The sequence below is a fragment of the Liolophura sinensis genome, chromosome 8 (assembly GCF_032854445.1).
Source record: "Liolophura sinensis isolate JHLJ2023 chromosome 8, CUHK_Ljap_v2, whole genome shotgun sequence".
In the NCBI taxonomy this organism is placed as follows: Eukaryota; Metazoa; Mollusca; class Polyplacophora; order Chitonida; family Chitonidae; genus Liolophura; species Liolophura sinensis.
In genome coordinates this window covers 2,151,807-2,164,370 of record NC_088302.1, presented here as the reverse complement: position 1 = coordinate 2,164,370, position 12,564 = coordinate 2,151,807, and the positions used below count along the sequence as shown (strand labels likewise).

Genomic DNA, 12,564 nt, shown 5'->3' with positions numbered 1-12,564 from the left:
ATTTTACGCGATAGTTGCGTATTGTTCCTACTACTGAACATCAAAACAAAAAGTAATCTTAAAACACCAAAACAAGCTGTCAATCCAACCGTTTCAATGATGAAACCTTCTTGGTTTCGATCCAAATGTTGCACGAGTTTATCTTTTTCCAGACGGTATAGGTGGATGGGGGACGAATCGTATCGAAAGATTTGGGTTGTAGCTTTCGATGCGACAGGTACATGCGTTAATTTTTACGTTATGGCCATTATTATTTACGAATAACTAGGTGATATGAAGTAAGAACTACTGAAGGATTACAGGCCCGAGTTCCAGGTTAGTAGTGGAAATGTGCCGATCTGTATTTCTGAAGCTAAGCTGGAAAAAAAAACAACACAGATCTCAAATCGATATAGGTGAATACTGATTGAAAGACAGCGCGTTCAAATATTCGACTGAAGCCATTAAGAAGAGAAATATAATCTGTATGGTTTTCGAGGAACTTGAGATGAATCCCCATTTGAATAAAAGTGTTACGATGGCAATCTTCTAGCCCGATGGACATCGTCCTGTAATTAAAGGCGGATTGAAAAAGAGTCATCATACGGATGAAATATTGAGCCTACAGAAAACTTCTTGGGACGAGTGCGATCTGGTTCAGTATCTTTACTGGTGTAGATAACCAGGAGCAGCCCATTGCCAACAGTAAATTTGCAACTGCAACTGTTGCTGAAGTTTTAATCCACATTAAACAGTTGTATTTATTTATTTGACTGGTGATTTTCGCCGTACAGAGGAATGTTTCACTTATACGGACTTGAGGTCACAGCGACAGCATTGGCGAGAGGCTTTGGCCTTGGTCATTACGGCCATCGTGGCAGTTTAACAATCTCGGCCACGTGTGGATATATATGGATATTTTACAAGAAAAATATTTTATTGTTATCTAGAATTTAAGATAACATTTAAGATAATGGAATGGTTCCATTTACTGACCACTTAAGTTAAGCATATTCACACAAAGAAAACTACAAGAAAATGTAGGCCCTATACCGTACTGTTGTAGCCTATACTGTGTATTAGCAACTGGTAGCCTTCCTAATTTGTGACCATTTACAAATGTTGTAAGAGCTAAAGAGTATTTATTTATTTGATTGGTGTTTCACGCCATACTCAAGAATATATCACTTATACGACAGCGGCCAGCATTATGGTGTGAGGAAACTGGGCAGAGCCTGGTGGAAACCCACGACCAATCGTGGGTTGCTGGTAGACATCATGAGCGCATTGGTGGGAGGTTTCTGGGTCGTGCTGTGCAGGCGTACAAATTACCCCCTGGACAACGGAAGCCCCCAGCTAAACAATAAATCGGGTCTGCCAAGACCAGCATTAGCCCAGTAAATACTGACACAATCTAAAATATAGAACTTGGGTTTTAGAAGTCCACGTGTTGCAAAATCTTTTGTGACAGGTTTAGTTCTAATTCAGTTCAATTTTTTTCCAATTGTGATTAGCTGATAGGGCACTCCGAGCAAAGCAAGGAGAGTTACTTCCCCTGAACAGCTGATAAACATGGCTGCGATATCTCGAAACAGAGGAAAACCATTCTTCACCCCAAGGTAGGCCCAGTTGTCCAGTTTGTTACAGATCCCTCTACAGAACTGGTGAATCGGAGTTGTTCAAACATATGTTTACCTTCCTGAGTGAGATCCCGCTAATTCGTAACGCAGAAATCGCAAGAAAACTGGTACTACGTTGTTGTTGTTGTTGTTGGTGGTGGTGTGTTACGCAGAAGACACGTCCTTACAGATGATAGACCTCCATCTGCAGGTGGATCTACATATGACAGGCTCTTAATTGGAATGATCAAATAGAAAAGTACAATGCTACAATTTATGGTCACGTATAATTGGTTCCAAGTGTTTGTGCTACGTTTGTAGACTCTATTAGTATGGTATTTTCAAATTCTCAAACATAAGGGTATCAAGGCTGATGTGGCATTTATCAGAAAATGTGAATAGCAGTATTTGACTGTATCTTTGTACCTATTTTACACAGCACAACAATCAGTATAACAGCCAACCCATCAAAATAATCCTCCAATTACATAGGGTATACAGACCTTATCAAGACTATGCGCTAATTAAATCCTTTCTAATTATATGGCAATGTCTCGTCAGACAATGTCATGAACAAGAACATGCATAACTTTCTAAATTTTAAACTTAATCACGCAGACTATGGCACAAAAGTTTAAGGTTTGTGTTGGTTAGATTCCTGTTGGCTGTTTGAAAGATTCTAATGTCCTCCGCCAATAAACCTTGTCACCGTTGTGAACAGGTAAAAGAAAGATGTCCAATTAAATAAATGAATAAACACCTGACAAAGGTGTGTTGTTTACTCCTGGCGTGCTGATGTCCTCAACCAATAAACCTTGTTACAGTTGTGAACAGGTAAAAGATAGATGTCCAATTAAATAAATGAATAAACACCTGACAAAGGTGTGTTGTTTACTCCAGGGACTCCACTGTCCTCTGCATATAAACTTTGTCACCGTTATGTACAGGTAATAGAAAAATGTCCAATTAAGTAAATGAATAAAATGTAAGCAAGCAGAAGTGGACTTTATTATATATGTTAGTTTTGTTTTATTTTCAGTCAGTCGAGTACAGAGAATGTGGTGTGTCAGAAATGCCTGGAAAAGGGTCACTGGACATACGAGTGTACAGGGAAGAGAAAGTATGTTCAGAGGCAGTCTCGCACAAAAGAACTGGCCAAACGGATGAAAGATGACGAAGAAAAGAAAAAACTTGAAACACTGTGAGAATACATAATATGTAAAATTGGAAGTGAGATGTGTATATATTTAGTAGAGTTTGCATCTGAGTTCCTTTAACTGCTCTGTCCTTATTTTGTTTTATTCATGTTACATGTACTTGCTCAAAAAAGATGAAAAGTAATATAACTTTCTATATGGGGAGATGGTTTTTCCTTGTCACCAGTGTTTCATTTATATTAATGTACTATGAAAAAGTGGCCTGCTCACTTAATTCATTCTCACTTTACCTTCAGAGCTAAAATTGCAAGTGTTAAAGACAAAGACAGATTAGAAGCTCGGAAATCCAAAAGGTACGTTTGACTTTTAATACTGTATGACATCTTAAGATAGGCAGTTTGCAGTGGTTAGACAACGACTGCCTCATCTACAGAATAGCTGAGGGAAGTGCCGTGTCTTACCTAAGGCATGGCAATATTACTGAACAGTAGTCCACAGTGAAGTACATGTAGATAAGCAGATATATTTTGAGCATGATGAGAAGATGATTTAGTGAGGCAGCTCTATAACATTTGCTCTATATATTTTATATTAACAGAAGACAGATTTGATTCTTTGATTCATCTTTGATTTTCTTTACCCTTTTGCCAATACCTTTGTTTCAGCATTAAATGCTCAATAACGTGTATGGACTTGATATGAAATGTCTGTAATCATTTTATATTTCCCCTATTTTTATATTTTCAGATCAAAGAAACACAGGAAAAGGTAAATATCATTTAGTAAATTCCCTTCTTGTATATGACTTAATAATGACAAGGCACATCCCTTATACATCTGTATGTAAAGGATTATGATCATATATGCTTCCCTTATACACACATGCTCTGCGGATGGTCGTGGGTATCCCCCGGGCTCTGCCCGATTTCCACCCATCATAATGCTGGCTGCTGTGGTATAAGTGAAATATTCTTGAGTACGGCATAAAACACCAATCAAACAAATAAATAAATATACACACAAGCCACTAAAGTTTGTTTGGGAGGTGTGTGGGAGGGGGGTAGTAGAGGGCATGGCATCCTAAGGCATTGCAGTGACCTAGGAGCCTCTCACCAATGCGGTTGCTCTGAGCTCAGATCCAGCTTATGCTGGCTTCCTCTCTAGCTGTATGTGGAAAAGTTATGGGTTTCCCCAAGGCTCTGCACGATTTCCATCCCCATTCCTTTTGACGTATCGTGGTGGCAATGTGAACACCCTGGCAGCACTGCCACAAGGAGACAGAGTATATGTGCATTATCCCACATCAGACAAAGTATGTGCTTTTCATTGGACAACAACGGTCACGTGGGGTACAGATATGTTCTTGAATCCTGCAGACGAGGTCAAACGTGTCTGCTGAGTGTGTTATCTCCCTATATTGAGTTGTTAATACAATGGTCACATTGCTGAAGCGATTCATTACATGGTTACTCAGTGACAGGATACGCAGATATCTGATGTCAGTAACCCTCATGCTGGGCTTGGCATCAATATGAAGATTACTGACACCATATATTTGCGCATTCTATCACTGAGTAGCCATGTAACCAATATTATTCTGCGTCCCACGAAAATACTCTGCTTTTCGTGGGACAACAACGTAGGGTACAGTCAAATGCGTCTGCTGAGTGGGTTATCTCCCTTGGTTGGTTTGTGAAGGTGTGTACAGTGGTCACATCGCTAAAGTGATGCACCTATACATTGGTCTTCTGCACTGAACTGATGGGTCTTAAAGGATAAATTCTTTACATGGTTACTCAGTGATACTAGGATAAGCAGATATATGGTGTCAATAATCCTCAATATAGATTATTGACACTATATATTTGCATTTCCTATCACTGAGTAACCATATAACTAATAGTACCTTATGACTCCTCATTGTCATATGAATGAAAAATTGTTAATTACAACCTACATGTAAAATTCCAAGCGTACATAAATCAATACAAAAGTTTGTGTTCTTGTTTTCAGATCACAGAGTGAAGGAAGCTCCGAGGAGTCAGATTCTTCTTCATCTTCATCGTCAGACTCTTCTTCATCCTCATCTTCGTCATCTTCGGATAGTTCTGACTCCTCTAGTGACTCCAGCTCTGACTCGGACTCCAGTTCCTCATCTTCATCTTCCTCGTCTTCAGACGATTCCAGACATAAGAGCAAAGCCAAAAAGAGGAAGAAACGTTAGTGGAGTTAAGTGAAGGAAACATTATTAACCTTCATGAAAGAAACATTAATCATTATTGAACACCTAAATGGGGAAACTTGTAAATCTGATAACAAACTGGTCGGCCAGGAGAAAAGAAAAATGTTTACATCTTCGTCCCGTGATGAATATGGCATGGAGACTATGAATTACAATTATATTTTAGATTTGCTCTGATTAGAAGATGTGTATTTGAGTTGCCAGGTTTATCTGATCAGAGGCTTCATGTACGAGTTGCCAGATATGTGTGATCATAAGCTGTGTGAGTTGCCAGGTATATCTGATCAGAAGCTGTGTGTTTGAGTAGCCAGATATATCTGATCAGAAGCTGTGTATTTGAGTAGCCAGGTATATCTGATCAGAAGCTGTGTATTTGAGTAGCCAGTTATTTCTGATCAGAAGCTGTGTATTTGAGTAGCCAGGTATTTCTGATCAGAAGCTGTGTATTTGAGTAGCCAGTTATTTCTGATCAGAAGCTGTGTATTTGAGTAGCCAGTTATTTCTGATCAGAAGCTGTGTATTTGAGTAGCCAGTTATTTCTGATCAGAAGCTGTGTATTTGAGTAGCCAGTTATTTCTGATCAGAAGCTGTGTATTTGAGTAGTTGGGTATGTGTGAAAATAAGCCGTTTTTTGGGGGGGTTGCCAGATATATCTGATCAGAAGCTGTGTATTTGAGTAGCCAGATATATCTGATCAGAAGCTGTGTATTTGAGTAGCCAGTTATTTCTGATCAGAAGCTGTGTATTTGAGTAGTTGGGTATGTGTGAAAATAAGCCGTTTTTTGGGGGGGTTGCCAGGTATATCCGATCAGAAACTGTGTATTTGAATTGCCAGGTATATCTGATCAGAAACTATGTATTTGTTGCCAGAATATCTGATCAGAAACTGTGTATTTGTTGCCAGAATATCTGATCAGCAGCTATATGTATGACTTGTCAGGTATCAGTACATATCTGCATACATGTACATATATACATATCTGAAATCTGACATTAAGCTATCATAATCTACATGTCATGAAGGCATAGCTTGGACAACTAAAAATCATTACGATCAAGAAAGAAAAATCATCAAATTAAAAAAAAACTTCTGTGAACTATTTCCTGAAACAAAGCTGCATTTTAGAGACAAAGTTGCCATAAAAATTTATTTCGTGGTGTCCCCTTCCCGGAGTTCTGCGAGGAATTACTTCGTTCTGTGTGAGCAGTGATTAACCATTTCAGGGGTTTTGCTAGGAATAACTTTGTGCTTGGTGGGATAACCCTCTTAGGGTTCTGCAAATAACAGCTTGGTGTTTGGTGGGCCATGATTAACCCTTCCCAGGGATCTGCAAATAACAACTTGGTGTTTGGTGGGCCGTGATTAACCCTTCCCAGGGTTCTGCAAATAATAACTTGGTGTTTGGTGGGCCATGATTAACCCTTCCCAGGGATCTGCAAATAACAACTTGGTGTTTGGTGGGCCTTAATTAAGCCTTCCCAGGGTTCTGCAAATAACAACTTGGTGCTTGGTGAGTCTTGATTAAGCCTTCCCAGGGATCTGCAAATAACAACTTGATGTTTAGTGGGCCTTAATTAAGCCTTCCCAGGGATCTGCAAATAACAACTTGGTGTTTGGTGGGCCGTGATTAACCCTTCCCAGGGATCTGCAAATAACAACTTGGTGTTTGGTGGGCAGTGATTAACCCTTTCCAAGGTTCTGCAAATAACAACTTGGTGTTTGGTGGACCTTGATTAAACCTTCCAAGAGTTCTGCAAATAACAACTTGGTGTTTGGTGGGCCTTGATTAAGCCTCCCAGGGATCTGCAAATAACAACTTGGTGTTTGGTGGGCCATGATTAACCCTTCCCAGGGATCTGCAAATAACAACTTGGTGTTTGGTGGGCCGTGATTAACCCTTTCCAAGGTTCTGCAAATAACAACTTGGTGTTTGGTGGGCCGTGATTAAGCCTTCCCAGGGATCTGCAAATAACAACTTGGTCTTTGGTGGAGCTTGATTAAGCCTTCCCAGGGATCTGCAAATAACAACTTGGCGTTTGGTGGGCTGTGATTAACCCTTTCCAAGGTTTTCCATTTCAATACATTACTGATGTTAATCATATGTTCGTAAGTATTTAAGTGGAGGTCATAATACGTCAAATTCTGCGACGTGACAGCCTTTCTAAGATAGGGTAGAAATTGGGGGTTGGTTTAGGTAATGTTTAAGGAAACATTTGTGTATATGGCCAGTTACGAAGGAAAAATACAACTCTGCCAATCTATATGATCTGAACACGGCGACATTACATTATCAGATATGGAATCCCGGCTACAGCTATGTTACCTTGAGCTGGAAGATTTAGACGTGTGATTCATTCACTAAACACCCTAATATCTTGAATATTTCGTCAGAGTGTAATACTGATCATCAAGAGTGGTGTCCTCGAGCGCAAAACCCTCTGTTGCACAATTTTAATGTGACCACAAAAGTGTTTGGTTATCTCAAGTATTGAGTGGATGATGTTCCCACTGAGAACGTTTTATTTTGAAGTTGAGAGTTCTTAAAACCCTGAAAACAAAGGAGTAGCGGGAATATGGAGGCGGTGACAGACTGATGGAGAACTCGTGTTAAGCCATCGCCTATCACGTCAACAACTGGGCCATGGAGCGCAGAAAGCAAACTAATCCGCATAATCCTGGGCGGAGTGGTGAAGCTCTATGCAATAGTGTGGACTAACAAACTAACAAAGACTGAAAAGCTGATTAGCTGAAGCCCTTGGGCTGCATGGCAGGATGGTGGAGACAAGGGTTCGGTTGCAGGGTGGGATACTCTTAACAGGTTTACGACCCACGACTTCGTGCTAACCAGGAAGAAGACCCCAAAAGCCGGCCTCTGATAACTGATACGGCATTTTACGCTCTATTCGTGGAAACCTTGCGTGAAAGGACATAAAGAACATGATGTAGCAGTGAAAACGTTGGTATGGTATGGAAGTTCTAATGTTAACAAATAATAATGGTTCTCACCCTAATATAGGTTGGTAGGGAAAGAGAGGTAACGTACCGATTTTCAGTTTGTTGTTAAAATAAAATGACACACTCTGTGAATATTATATATGTAAGCATGCTATCACATTCACTTTAAATGAACTATGTAATAAATCTGTATATATACAAATGCATCGTTTTAATGTCATTTTGTAGGTATGGGATAGGGTGGGGGAGGGAAATTTCGGTTTTTGATTGGAAGTTTCTAATTACCTTATAGCCATAATCACGGTGTAAATGCCCCTCGCGTAGGGAACCGTTCTGCGAACCAGTTGCCTGACTACGCATCCGTGTAATTTACAGTATAGTTTGTGTTACATGTACACATATCATATTTTCACCACAACGCCGCTGCATCTCAATAGAAACGAAATACCTCCCACTCCCTCACCTGGACATGTCTCTGGCCACCACGTTGTCTTCAACGCAATTCACGAAGAGCCAGATTTCATGGTGGCCGGTGACCTGGCCTGAATTGAACGGTGCGGGGGCGAACTTTCAGCTGTGAACCAAGTAGCATTTAGGACGATGGTACATACGTTAGCTCAGTAACCGTTGGAGCAGTTGCGGCTAGTTTGGAGAAGATGCGCGAAACAAGTCCCATGTTAGCCACGCAACGATTGGATATTAAACAGGACAAACGGGCTATATGGTGAGGCCATGTGTTCAAATCCACCCGTATCCCCGCTTCTGTTAGGGATAATGTACAATAGTGCCAGATGGAACGTGAGGAATAACTTCGTGCTTGGTATTAACACTCCCGGGGTTCTGCAAGGAATAACTTGGTGCATGGTGGGCCTTGATTAACCCCTCCGCGGATCTGGGAGGAATAACTTGGTGCTTGGTGGGCCGTGATTAACCCTTCCGGGGCTCTGTGAGGAATAACTTGGTGCTTGGTAGACCATGATTAACCCTATCCCAGGGCTCTGTGAGGAATAACTTGGTGCTTGGTGGACCCTGATTAACCCTATCCCAGGGTTCTGCAAGGAATAACTTGGTGCTTGGTGGGCCGTGATTAACCCCTCTGCGGCTCTGGGAGGAATAACTTGGTGCTTGGTGCACCGTGAATAACCCTTCCAGGACTCTGGGAGGAATAACTTGGTGCTTGGTTGGCCATGATTAACCCTTCCGGGGCTCTGTGAGGAATAACTTAGTGCTTGGTGGACCGTAATTAACCCTTCTGGGTTTCTAGGAGGAATAACTTGGTGCTTGATGGGCCTTGATTCATCTCTGTCGTGATTTCTTTTTGTTCTCTCAGTTATTGTCTGGTACCCTCTGCCAGGTGGGACGTGCTTTCCTTGGAATTCTTACGTTAAGACTTATTGGAGACTTATTTTAGCTTTAAGGACAGATGTTAGGTGACTAAGAGGATGAGTGTGATAACGATGATAGGTTACTGCATGATAGCTGTACACTGTATGTCAGTGTGGGATTCCCCCAAAACGTATTTATTTATTTGATTGGTGTTATACGCCGTACTCAAGAATGTTTCACTTATACGATGGCGGCCAGCATTAGGGTGGATGGAAACCGGGCAGAGCCCGGGAGAAACCAACGTTGCTGGTTGCTGGAAGACCTTCCCAAAAAAGTTGGTCCTTGAATAGCTGACCTGTTAGCGAAAACGAGGCTTTAAACGAAGATTTAAAGAGAGATTTACCAGCAGTCAATCAGAAAGCTACCTCGGAAGCAATGGTGGTGATGTGTACTTGTCACTAGGATCAAGCGTCTGTTCTACTGTCTCAGCTATCAGAATACATTGTGTTTTACAACAGAATTTCGTAACATCCTTCTCTAACCCCACACTAACGTGAGATCACATACTACAAGAGATGAAATTGTAGCCGTTGTATCAGAGAAATATTCTTGAGTACGGCGCAAAACAAAAATCAAATAAATAAAATAAAATTCATGGTGGTTATATTATACTAAAACCCTCGAATAATGTCAAATATGGGAGTGTCAGAATCAGGGTTTAGATTAAAGTTGTAGATTAAAGGTAATAATTTTGTCATTCGTGAGAACATGCCGTTCGACAAAAACTCCGCCCAATATCCAGCATGCCTCCCCGGGAGCGGCAGATCCAGGGTTAATCCTGGATCGGATCACACCTTAGACTTTAAAAGAGGAGGCTGTAGCTTCCTCGACTGGCGCTCCGCATTAAGGGGATAGTGCAACGATCGGTTGACCAGTATCAGTATAATAGCTTCGGCGCGGAAGCTTACTTGCCATCGGTAAGTCGTCTCAGTGAAGAAACACTAGATAAAAAGACTTTGGAAATCCATCCTGCAACAAGGAGGTACATTACACGTACATGCACCCTAATGATTCTTTCGTCGTCATGTGACTAAAAAATTGTTAAGTACGACGTTAAACCCCAAGCACTCTCACTCACTCACTTCAACATGCCACTGTTTTTTTTTAATAATTTGACGTCACCCAAGACATTGAGGTCTTGCCGTCGAAACTGAACTTTTACAGTTTAATATTATGAATTAGATAGTGTTTTAACTTCATTCTCTTTGGAAGAATATGAACATTTAAGGTGTCCATGTGTAGAGCTGCTGATGTTACGTCTCACCTACTAAATGCAATTTTGGTAGCCAGTGTGACTGATTTTACAGATAGCTGAACATAGGCGACTGGCTAAAAGAAATAAACTATAGTTATGTACTCTGTACTCATAGAACAGGAGGTAACATTTAATAGTCCAGGCACCGGAAAAGTGTTCTTTACGAATAGAGAGATAGTTTCAATTTTGACATTGTAAGTTGACGATTTCAATCAATGTCACAATTCTCAAGACGATACTAGAAATGGAAAGTAATGAGCTGATACTAGAAATGCTGAACAATGGGGTAATGTCGGCCTATTCTTAAGACGATGCCAAAAATGGTTAAACAATGAAGTAATGCCGGCCTATTCTCAAGACGATACCAGAAATGCTAAACAATGGAGTGATACCGACCTATTCTCAAGACGATACCAGAAATGCCCCAAAACAATGAACTAATGTCGGGGTATTCTCAAGACGATACCAGAAATGCTAAACAATGGACTGATGCCCGCCTATTCTCAAGACGATACCAGAAATGCCTAAACAATGAAGCAATGCTGGCCTATTCTCAAGACGATACCAGAAATGCCTAAACAATGAAGCAATGCTGGCCTATTCTCAAGACGATACCAGAAATGCCTAAACAATGGACTGATACCGGCCTATTCTCGAGAGGATACAAGAAATGCTAAACAATGAAGCAATGCCGGCCTATTCTCAAGACGATACCAGAAATGCCTAAACAATGAAGCAATGCCGGCCTATTCTCAAGACGATACCAGAAATGCCTAAACAATGAAGCAATGCTGGCCTATTCTCAAGACGATACCAGAAATGCCTAAACAATGGACTGATACCGGCCTATTCTCAAGACGATACCAGAAATGCTAAACAATGAGCTGATGTCGGCTTATTGTCAAGACGTTACAAGACATGCCCAAAGAATGAAATGCCAAGAAATGTCAAACAGAGAACATATGGATATACCATTCTGATTTCTCAACACAGAACAATTACAACAATTAAAGTTTTCACAACCCTGTCTTTTTTATTGCTATGTTTTTAGTTCTAGCGTGTTTTGTTATGTTAGAACACAGTCCATTCCATTTCCTCCCCACTGCGTGGCTATAAGCACTGACTGGACTTGACACGCTATCTGTAGAACATAAGTCTCCGTGTTGGAGAATAAAGCTCACTGTTCATGCCAAAACTATTTTTTTGTACCAATAAGAAGACTTTGCCACGTGGTTAACGTTCTGAATTATAAGAAAAACCTCTCGCTTGACATAAATGTAATTTGGAAAATGTTCTCTGTAATCAGGAAAGACGAGCGACAGATTGCTTTTCTGCTTAGCCGACCGAACGGTGAAATTGGATATCTTTCTTGTTTTTGTTTGGGAGGGGCGGGGGGGTGTTATTACATAAGGAAATTATACAGAAACTGCTAGCTTGGGCTCTCATCAGTAAATTGCCACATCGCGAGTCGAATGTATTCTCTAACGCCAACGAATACCGTCGAGGACATTAAAACCATCCCTCTTTATCTACATTTTCGCCTATCCTCACACTGAACGCTATAAAACCATGAACACTGAGCTGTTTTATTTATAGGTACGTAGCCTCTTCGTTCCTGTATTCTTCTGCTAAACGCTTGACCAACACAAAAATGTTCATAGCAATGTTAATTACTTGGTATGAAGACATGGGTGTTAAACTATGAAGAAGAAGGTCAAGACTGGAATGTTAAGACATGAAAGATTAGACATAAAGGTCAAGACACGAATGTCAAGACATAAACGTTTAAACATGAATGTCAAGGCACGAATGTCAAGACATGGAAGTTTAGACATAAAGCTCAAGGCATGAATGTCAAGACATGAACGTTTAGACATGAAGGCCAAGGCACAAATGTCAAGACATAAAAGTTTAAACAAGAATGTCAAGGCACGATTGTAAAGACATGAACGTTTAGAAATGAAGGCCAA

At 40.6% G+C, this 12,564-nt stretch overlaps 1 protein-coding gene across 1 annotated transcript; it reads left to right on the top strand.

Moving 5' to 3' along the window:
- Positions 1-1,504: 1,504 nt before the first annotated feature.
- On the top strand, positions 1,505-5,164 carry LOC135473998 (zinc finger CCHC domain-containing protein 10-like). The gene is made up of 5 exons (XM_064753974.1): positions 1,505-1,598; positions 2,638-2,799; positions 3,052-3,108; positions 3,503-3,523; positions 4,769-5,164. Exons 1-5 carry the CDS (start codon positions 1,552-1,554, stop codon positions 4,977-4,979), a joined length of 498 nt encoding a protein of 165 aa, XP_064610044.1. The 5' UTR covers positions 1,505-1,551; the 3' UTR covers positions 4,980-5,164.
- Positions 5,165-12,564: the final 7,400 nt, after the last annotated feature.